The 10,128-nt window shown below is 37.0% G+C and overlaps 1 protein-coding gene and 2 pseudogenes across 2 annotated transcripts; 1 reads left to right on the top strand and 2 right to left on the bottom strand.

The window, feature by feature from the left end:
- Positions 1-65: 65 nt before the first annotated feature.
- LOC103339314 (uncharacterized) lies at positions 66-5,996 on the bottom strand. 2 transcript variants are annotated; one of them, XM_008242582.3, is made up of 8 exons: positions 5,814-5,996; positions 4,445-4,664; positions 3,912-4,017; positions 2,999-3,181; positions 1,733-2,218; positions 1,554-1,637; positions 1,406-1,486; positions 66-428 (listed from the first exon to the last, which is right to left on the bottom strand). In XM_008242582.3, exons 2-7 carry the CDS (start codon positions 4,490-4,492, stop codon positions 1,422-1,424), a joined length of 972 nt encoding a protein of 323 aa, XP_008240804.2. In that variant the 5' UTR covers positions 4,493-4,664; positions 5,814-5,996; the 3' UTR covers positions 66-428; positions 1,406-1,421. The 2 variants fall into 2 exon arrangements, with proteins under 2 accessions (XP_008240804.2, XP_008240805.2); XM_008242583.3 differs by having other exon boundaries at positions 4,445-4,623; positions 5,814-5,971.
- A 1,747-nt stretch (positions 5,997-7,743) lies between these two features.
- LOC148914863 (uncharacterized) lies at positions 7,744-8,992 on the top strand (annotated as a pseudogene).
- A 14-nt stretch (positions 8,993-9,006) lies between these two features.
- On the bottom strand, positions 9,007-10,128 carry LOC148914864 (uncharacterized; annotated as a pseudogene).

Below are 10,128 nucleotides of genomic sequence, written 5' to 3' on the forward strand. Positions count from 1 at the left end.
TGGAAATGAGGCCCTTGTTCTGCAATTTATATCCCCACTTCTGAAATTTTGTATAAAATTAAACATAACCAATTTAAACTAAATTTCTTTATTAGATGTCAACAATTCTAATTGAAGCATAATAAGATCAACACACAAGCATTAGTTTCCTCTCTGTCAATTTCTTTTTTGAATTGTGCACAGATCACCATCATCAAAACCACATTTGTTTCAAAGATAAATATGCCTCAAAGATAACCAACTATATCAAACCTGCAGCATATCGATGATCACAAAAACGATTTCATCAAGCAATTCAACCTTGCTGTCCACTTGTAAAGAAGCACTCTACTGTCATTCTCTTTCTCACTACCATCACTGAATTTTACACACCAACCAAAATCTTAAATGGTATGTACAAACCCTTCTGTCCTAGCATGAAATTTTACCTGAACACAAGGCAAGAAGAAAGTTAGGATATGTAAGAAAGGATTTCACAAACAATTCAAAGTTCTGTACAGAATTTTCTTGCAAACATGAAAATGGGGCCTAAAAAGAGTTCTTTTTGTTTTTGCCTTTTTTTCCCCTGCATTTCCCCCTCAGGTTTCATAATAAAAAGACGACAATTTCATAACTAAAAACCGTTAAGAAAACTTGACTCAGCTTTGTTATTGGGTATGGAGCTGCATAGCAAGAAAATTCTCCTTCACATACAAAATCTGCATTTCTTTTTGTTAATTACATTATGACTTGAACCTAAGACCAAACCCTTTCCCCACCCGTCCCAATGGCCACCTGAGCTTGAATTCTTGGGCATGATTTGCATTTCTTCAAATGTGAATTCAAGAAAACAAGAAAATGCTGGGTCAATATATTGGAAGTGCGAGATGGTGATAGACGCATCTGACTAGACTTATATGAGATGGGAAAGAAGAATGTAATAACATGTCATTTACCCTAATCACATGTCAGTAAAAAGTGGGAGCTATTGTCGTAATGGTCATCATCAGGAAGTAAAACTGAGGGCATTAATTTATCAACAGAATGGAGATCCAACTGTAAATTTCATGCACCAACTGTAAACAATACGATAGAAGTTAAAACGTCTTGGGAAGGAAAAAATGCGCAAACACCAACAAGCCTACCAGGCTAAGAATAACCACCATAAAGGTATATAACATTGAAAAGGGGGTGCCACACAAATTTTTGCATCAAAGCAGTGATCTTGAAAAAAGAAAATGAATAAGACATCCTTCCTGCAGCATGTGTTACTACAAGGAGGCTTGAGGAAATGCAGTGCCATGATGAAAAAACTCAGAAACAGCTTAGCTCAAGTCTGAAGCAGCTGAATCACATTTAAATCGAGACTACATGGTTGGAAATCTGGTAGCCAACAACCCTTAAAATAGCAGTAGATATAACTTACTTTTGAAATGTTATTACTATTCACTGCCAAAATCTTCATAGCTTACGCCTTCTGAAATGGTGTCCAACCGGTTATTGTCTCCTGTAAGAGTGAGGGAAAGTTAGTAACAGTGTAAGTTGTAACAATGACATATATGTCAAGTCCTCACCTTGATGTTCTCTTTCACGAGAATCCAGGAAGTTATCATTATCTGTTGCCAAGAAGGGTGATCTAGGATAGCTCTCCAGTATGTCTAAAACATGTAGAACATAATTATTAATTAAGAACCATGACTGCGATGACTTGTCATGTTTACTGTTGAGAGAGAGAGAGAGAGAGAGAGAGCACCTGAGCTCTGAGAAAAGTCAGCTGTCAGGTCTGAGAGGCTGAAAATTCGAGGAATCTGACGTAAAAAACCAAATGATGAAGAGTCTGCATCAAGAAGTGATTCATTTAGGGGCTGTGAGTTGGACTCTACGCTGTTGAATGCTGCAACAGAAGCATCTCCAATAGTGGGCCGTGCTTCCAGGATGTTTCCATCACCGCTAAACATGTAAGAACTGCCCGAATAGCCAACTTCTGATTTGATAATTCCCCCATTTATTCCTTGCATAAGACCTATGTTGGAGCTCTGATTCGAAAGCATGTTTGGTGGGACATCAATCCTACTGGTATGAGCAGACATTTTAACAGCATTGTGCATACTAGTGTGCAATGAAGACCCACCATTCGTAAATGCATTAGGTACACAGGAACCAACTTGGTGGTGTATATTTTCTGTCTTCAATGCTGGTCCTACATGCTCTGGCGCATAGCATGTGGAGTTTTGGTGCACTGTGAAAAAAAGTAACATCAATTGCTATTCTGATGGGAATTGACCATTCCCTAACAAAGCAGAACTATAAAATATAATTTGGATGAAGTAAAACACAGTTTAACACAAAAGAAAATGAAAGCTGTGCTGCTTGAACGTGGGAGATTAACAACTGGTGATATAGACCAAAAAAGAACAGGGTAAAAAGAGGACTAATTTGAATGAATCATAGACAGTTATATACTACCTAATTTGTTGCAAAACACAGAACCCATAAAGAATGTAAATCTAGTTCAAACATCATGCATCATATGCATGGCATCAAGAAACTAAACATCTAAAGTAGAGTAACCTATGAACTTTATAATATGACAATTACTTTTTTCACAAGTGATCACACTTTTATACCTTAGTTAGAGCATGGTTGACACAAAGAAGAATCAGAAATTGAAACGAAACAAGTGATTAGATGGAGTAAAGAGTCTTTTTTCTTAAAAAAGAGAAATTGTATCTATACAGACATTACAGGAAGTTGAGGGTGAGATCATACTTATCTTCATTTCTCTCCAGTCTCATGATAAAACAAAGGGTGGAAAATGGTTGGCCCATAACTACTTTCTTTCTTTCCATCTAAACTTACCCTTGTTTTAAGAGGCATACCATTTACTGTGCACTAACCATAATGACATTATTCCATAGAACAAAACCCACACGCTATAAAGATTAACTTGCACCAATAAAAAAACAAGCCAATATCTTAGCCATAATAAAATTTACATCTAAGCGGATAGAACTCTTACTTGGTGAAATGTGAGATCCATTGGTACTAGGTATTGAAGCAACTCCACTTGAGTGCAACTGACTCATTAACCTCACCTGTTGCTCAAGCAACCTGTTATATTCTATTATTTGGTGCTTCACCATCAATCTTAAATAATAAGCCCTGAAGAATTCCCGATTCTCTTCCTCAAGCTTCTGCCAAACTGGAAATGCAGCAAGATTTTATGTTAAGCTGAGCATACGGAAACACTGAATATGACTGTAAGATTCCCTTTAAACTATTGACTGGGGGCATAAAGAGTTCATGCTTTTAAGTAGACATTGGAGATTAACATTTCATATAACCGCAAGACATTAGATTCATTGACTGGGACAGGGAAAAGCTCAGAATAGAAAGATAAATCTATGAAGATAATTTCAAAATCAGTGCAGAGTGAATTCGGATTCTGTGGCTGATAGGTGTGGTTTCTCATCACCAATTGATGCAAATGTGTTTCTTGATGACAATAGATTAATCTAAAAGTTACAGCCGCTTTGTGGGAATCATTATGACCGATACACGACTCCAAAGTCAAAATGCACCACGCTGTTAATAAAAAGAAAACACCTCAAGCAAGAGGGTGAAGTTTTCAATTCACAACAGAAGCCACTATCAAGAAGTACAAAAGCAGTCAAACAAATAGTGAAAATACCCAAAAACTATTGTGGGGTGCCCAATAAATTATGACAAAGGGGCCATAGGAGGAGCAAATCTATCCTTCCTGTAATGTTGGGTGCACAAAATGATATAAACACTGGGAAGTGGGGTAGCAACAAACAACAGCCAGAAACACGAAGAAAAATATTCAGATTAAGAACACGATAAAGGAGAGAAACTACAAAACACATAAGGAAAAAAGCCATGTCATAGAATACTACAGGATATCTGCTTACCAAGTTCCGTGAAACCAGGCTCTATTTTTGCCTGGTCCAGTAGAGTATCTACCACTTCTTTCTGGTTCATGTAAAGCTGGAGACATCGCTCGATAAGGTTCTGCACCTAAAAATCAACAGAAATCATCCAAAAATAGCAATGAGGACAGTAGACAAACTTTCTATATGTTAAGCTTCTATAAGGAATTAAAAAAATATGGAAAAGTAATGAAAATTTACTTGGATTTTGCACTTTGTGTGAATAAAAATATGTCAAATACTTGCATTAAAAATTCTATCAATAATTTCACAGAAGGAAGGAGAACTAAGATGAATTATACTCAGGCGCTTAGGAAAAGAAAATATGGATTAAAATTATAATTAGGTGCTTTACCGTTTTCTTCCTGTTTTAGTTTGCATTTGAAAATATCCCGTTGTTGCTATTCCACTACTATAGCACAGTGTAAATGGTTTAAGCTTTTTCTTCTTCTTTTAAAGAACAATACAATCATAATTGGATAATCTATGATATAGTCCATCAAGAAAATCCTTACCAGTTGTATATCTTGACGCGAGACCTGTCTAACGGATCCACTCGACATATTCCAAGGTTCCAGTAGAAGATGCTTGTGTAAGAAAGCTACACTGATTGATTTTCAACTTATAAATGATCCTTATAATAAATGCTACAAAGGACCCAGTGAACTCAAGAGTGATGGATGCTTCACTTCAGCTGTAGAAATATCATATACATAACAATGAGATGTACACAACCTGATGGGAAAAGACAAGAAATTCATACCTGAATTAGCTCTTTCAATTAATTGGTTGGAAAAAGGTTAAAAAAGTATGAGCTTCGACAAAAAATAAAACAAAGGACCAAGCCATCAAATGGTGTATAATATGTTCAAAGGGACAGTGTGTGCAAATTTACACAGCCTGTACAGTGCACGTAAAGAAATTTCAGAGAAGTATTTAACAAATAACTTTAATATGGCAAGCAACATCGCCTTTGACATTTAAAACCAAAAATGATCTGAGTCAAGTGATGATAAAATTTAAGCATTAAATTGTCTGTAAACCCAATCCCTAACTAGTACTTCACTGAGTGGATCAAAGCATTCATGTCTAATCAGATCAGGAATAAAATGTTTGCCTCCAAAAGGTATATTAATCAAAGAATGCACTACATTCCTCTGAATTGACATTCAAACACAAGATACAGGGCGTAATTTACTACTCTCTATTTCTACTGCCTTCCCAAAAATCACCGCAATCAAAGGATAAAAAAGAAACTTCCCCACTGCACTAATTAAATTCTTCCCTTACACGCCTCAACACATGAATAACTGCGTGCGATACCAAAGAAAGACCACTAAATACTGGGATTTGATTGCTTTCTCCTTTCACATGAGTGTTGTGGAAAATCACATAGCAACCACATGCATGTATAGAATAGTTTATACAGGATAAAAATAAATACTGGATTCCAATCACAGAAACGAAAATATCTATTTAGTGACCAAAAGAAGAGATAATATCTCATATGGTATTTGGGTTTTAAATTCTCGAAATTTCCCGCTACTTGGAGCCAGAGAGAAACTCAGAGTGATTTTCTGTTCAGCCAAACAGAGCATTATGTTAGGGTTTGATCAATTTTTCAGGTCAGATAAAGTTTGATCAATTTACACAAACTAATCGACCACAATCAAAAACAAATTTTCCATGATCACCACCTCAAGTGACAAGCCAAAACCCTAGACGAGTCACCTCAATCACAGAAAAACACAGAGCCACAGAGATACATATAGGTAATCACACACATGCAACACAATTACAATCCCAAATTCGAAATCAAAATACTAAACATAAATAAACTAAAAGGAATCTCTTGTAACAAGCTGGTTTTGTAGTTGATCTAACCTGAATTCGATCGAGCTTTTGGGAAAAGTCTCAGAGCCTTTACAGAGAAGAAGAAGAAGAAAAGCTCGAGAGCCTGATCAGAGATAAAAGCTGAGCAAAGTAAGGTGACGAAGCTCTCTGCTTTTAATGGTGGAACTCCTCGGCCCCCAAAGCTTTTAATTAATTTGTCCTTTTTTTTCTTTTAATTTTTTTTTTAAATTGTTGCTTGGGGAAATAGACTCGTCGAAGCGGATATTCGCGCCACGTGGCGTCAGTGGAGGGGGTGTTGGCGGGACCCACAGGCGTGAGATCAGGTTGAATGGGACTTGTTTTTTATTCTTATTCTTATTGTTTACATCCAATCCAATTAAAAAAGAAGCTTTCATCAAAATCATACAAACATTTTGAAACAGTTTTGACTTTTGACCAACGGTGAAATCGTTAAATGAAGACCAAACTGTGAACAGAGTTGGACTGAAAATGATGTCAAAACTTCCCACCAACACAATTTGAACTCGGAGGATATAATGTATGGACATGAAAGTTCATTGTGTCTTTATTCTTGTTTATCCAAAATAGTCCAGCCTCGGTTATAGACTAGAAGATTATCTTGTATGCGAGCGTGCCGCTATTAGCACTGTAAAAGACTAATAAACTGAAAAAGATTGTGTAACTTATGCAATATTTAACGTCATTACACACTGGTAAAAGTTAGGGATAAGACATGTGGCACACCCCAACACATGCTCATTGCATATAAGAATGTATTTCAAACAAGAGCTCTGATAAGATTTTGGTGCTTGTTTGACAAGTTAAACACTAAGAACTCAACGGTGCATGCTAGTATCAAGTGCACTTGTCCATATGGTTGATACTAGGTATTTTAAGATTAAGTGGGACTTAACTTAGCCAAATTTATAGAGCTCTCATATAGAGGCTTTACATATATTTTGAACATGTACTAAACGATATAATAACCCAATTAATATAATTTCTGAGTACGTGTACATTGTGAGAAAATAGTCAATGAAACCCTATTAGAGTAGACATAAGTGTGCTAAAGAGTTGGGATAGCAAGACCTATACTTGACTGCATCTTAGGGGGCGTTTGATATTAGACTTGAATACAACTTTTTAAACTCACAAACCAAATTTAAGTCTGAAATTTAAAAAATATTTTTGGTAGATCCAATTTTTTCTTTTCTTTTTGTTAATTTCAATTTGGGAATCTAGTTATTTATTTATTTTTTAAGATCTTAAAAATAGTTTGGAGTTCAATACCAAACAAGTTTTTAAATCTTAAAATTAAAATTTGAAAACTCATATTTTTAAAAAAGAATCATAGTTTTTGAGTAGGATACCAAATGGTCCCTTAGTTATAAATTTTTTAATTAGGCCTTAGAAATCTAGAAAAAATAGTGCATGGTATATCATGATGATTTTATGGTGGTCAATCTTTGACTATTTATGTGGTTGACACTAGCTATAATAAGATATAGGTTCTAGTTTCAGAACAGGTACATTGAACATAACTGAACACTTGTCAAATATCATGACTGTTTATGTGCTGTACTAGAATATGATAATACAATATTTACATATTGGGGTTTTTATATTATATTTATCACAAATGGTTTTGAGGTTCACGAAATTATCACCTTCAGTCCTTTATTTTTTTTGTGACATAGCGGTCCTTAACGTTACCATGCGTACATGACATTAGTCATTCTATCAAAAATTTCGTTAAATTGATGATGTGCCACATATGTGAAGCCCACACATCCAATGATATAGAGCCATGTGGTTTTAAATAAATATATTTCTCTCTCCCATCTTCCCTCTCCACCTCTCTACTCTCTCTCCACCATGCATCTTATTTTGTGTCTCAATTTTTGGTATCGTTATAGGCTCTTCGATCCACTTCATCAAACCCTAGCAAAATACAAACACCATGACAGACAATCAAACATCCAATCGCAACACAAACACCATGACAGACAAAAAAAATCTAATCCCAACACAAACAATTCTAGCAACCCTGGTATGGAATTATCAAATCCATACTATGTTCATCCTTCAGATCACCTTGGCCATGTGCTTGTTTCTCAAAAACTGAATGGCACTAATTATTCCCCCTGGAGCAAGTCTATGCTTCATGCCCTACGAGCCAAAAATAAAATTGGGTTCATTGATGGATCCATCAAACCCCTTTCGAAAGACGAAAAGCCAGGTGACTATGCCCCATGGGCATAATGCAACAACATGATACTATCATGGATTTTGAATTCGATAGGAGTCTCATCTCTCTAAAGGAGTTGTCCATGCTCAATTTGCATACAAGATTTTGGAGGATTTCAAGCATCAATTCTCATAGCAAAACACACCAACAATTTACCAAATCCAGAAACAGATTGGTTCTCTATCCCAAGGCTCCATGACGGTCTCAGTGTACTTTACAGAACTCAAGCATCTTTGGACTCAACTCGATGCATATGAAGATCCCATCATCTACAACATGATGCATAAGCATCATGAGCAGCAAGAAAAATACCAACTTATGCAATTTCTTATAGGCCTCAACGATGTTCATGACACCGTTCGCACCAATATTCTCATGATGACACCATTGCCCAATATTCATCAAGCTTATTCATTCGTCGGCAATCATGAGCAACAACTCTAGTTGTCGTTGAAACAACGCCAACAATTGCCATCAGACAATTTTTCTCTTGCTGCCACAACACAAACCCTCTCTAACCAACACTGCGATCATTGCAACCTCCAGGGACACACCATCGACAATTACAGCACTCTCAAATAACATTGTAACTTTTGTGACAAAAGAGGACATATAAAGGATAGGTGCAAAATTAAGAATGGAACATAGGTCCCCAATCCTAATGGAGGCCATGGCAACAAAACTGGTTGAAAATAATGACCTCAAGGGGGCTCTTCTTCTCGTCATGCTGCCTATGCAGTGGAACTTCCCGTCCTGCTGCCCATGCAATGGAACTTCCAGTCCTGCTGCCCATGCTATGGAAACAACCCAATGCCAAGAAGGGCCATCAATGCCACAGCCAACACATCCTCCTACATCTTCCAATCCATTGAGTGCATTCTCTGCGGATCAAATTCAACGGTTAACTCATGCTCTCTCTTTGCTTTTTTCTAGTAATGGGAACACTTACGCAAATGCTGCAAGTTCGAATTATTTTTATGTTCCTTCCACATTCCCATTACCAGAAGAAAGTAAAGAGAGAGCATGAGTTAACTATTGAATTTGATCTGCAGAGAGTGCACTCAGCAGTTGAAAGATGTAGGAAGATGTGTTGGTGCGTGTTTCCCGAGCTTCAGGTTGTTTCCGTTGCATAGACAGCGAGCGGAAAAAGAGCCCTCTTGAGGTCGTTTCTTTCGACCACTTTTGTTGCCATGGCCTCCATTGGAATTGGGGACCCATGTTCTTAATTTTGTACCTATTCTCTGTATGTCTTCTTTTGTCACAAAAGTTACAATGGTATTTGAGAGTGCGCAATTGTCGATGGTGTGTCCCTGGCGGTTGCAATGATCGCAGTACTGGTCGGAGAGAGTTTGTGTCATGGCAGCAAGAAAAAATTGTCATATGGCAATTGTTGGCATTGTTCCGATGACAATTGGTGTTGTTGCTCATGGTTGCTGATGAATGAATAAGCTTGATGAATATTGGGCAATGATGTCATCATGGTGAGAACGGTGTCATGAACATTGTTGAGACCCATAAGAAATTGCATAAGTCGTTATTTTTCTTACTACTCATGATGCTTATCCATCAGGTTGCAGATGATAGGATCTTCATATGCATCGAGTTGAGTCCAGAGATGCTTGACTTCTGTAGAGTACGCTGAGACCGTCATGGAACCTTTGGATAGAGAAGCAATCTATTTCTGTTTATGGATTTGGTAAATTGTTGGTGTGTTTTGCTGTGAGAATTGATGCTTGAAATCCTCCCAAATCTTGTATGCAAATTGGGCATGGACAACTCCTTTAGAGAGATGAGACTCTACCAAATTCGAAATCCATGATAGTATCATGCTGTCGCATTGTGCCCATAGGGCATAGTCACCTAGCTTTTCATCTTCCGAAGGTTGATGGATCCATCAATGAACCCAATTTTATTTTTGGCTCATAGGGCATGAAGCATAGACTTGCTCCAGGAGGAATAACTAGCGCCATTCAGTTTTTGAGAAACAAGCACATGGCCAGGGTGATTTGAAGGATGAACATAGTATGGATTTGATAATTCCATACCAGGGTTGCTGGAATTGTTTATGTTGGGATTGGATGTTTGTTTGTCTGTCAT

Source organism: Prunus mume, linkage group LG8 (assembly GCF_029339155.1).
Source record: "Prunus mume cultivar Tortuosa linkage group LG8, ASM2933915v1, whole genome shotgun sequence".
NCBI classification, from domain to species: Eukaryota; Viridiplantae; Streptophyta; class Magnoliopsida; order Rosales; family Rosaceae; genus Prunus; species Prunus mume.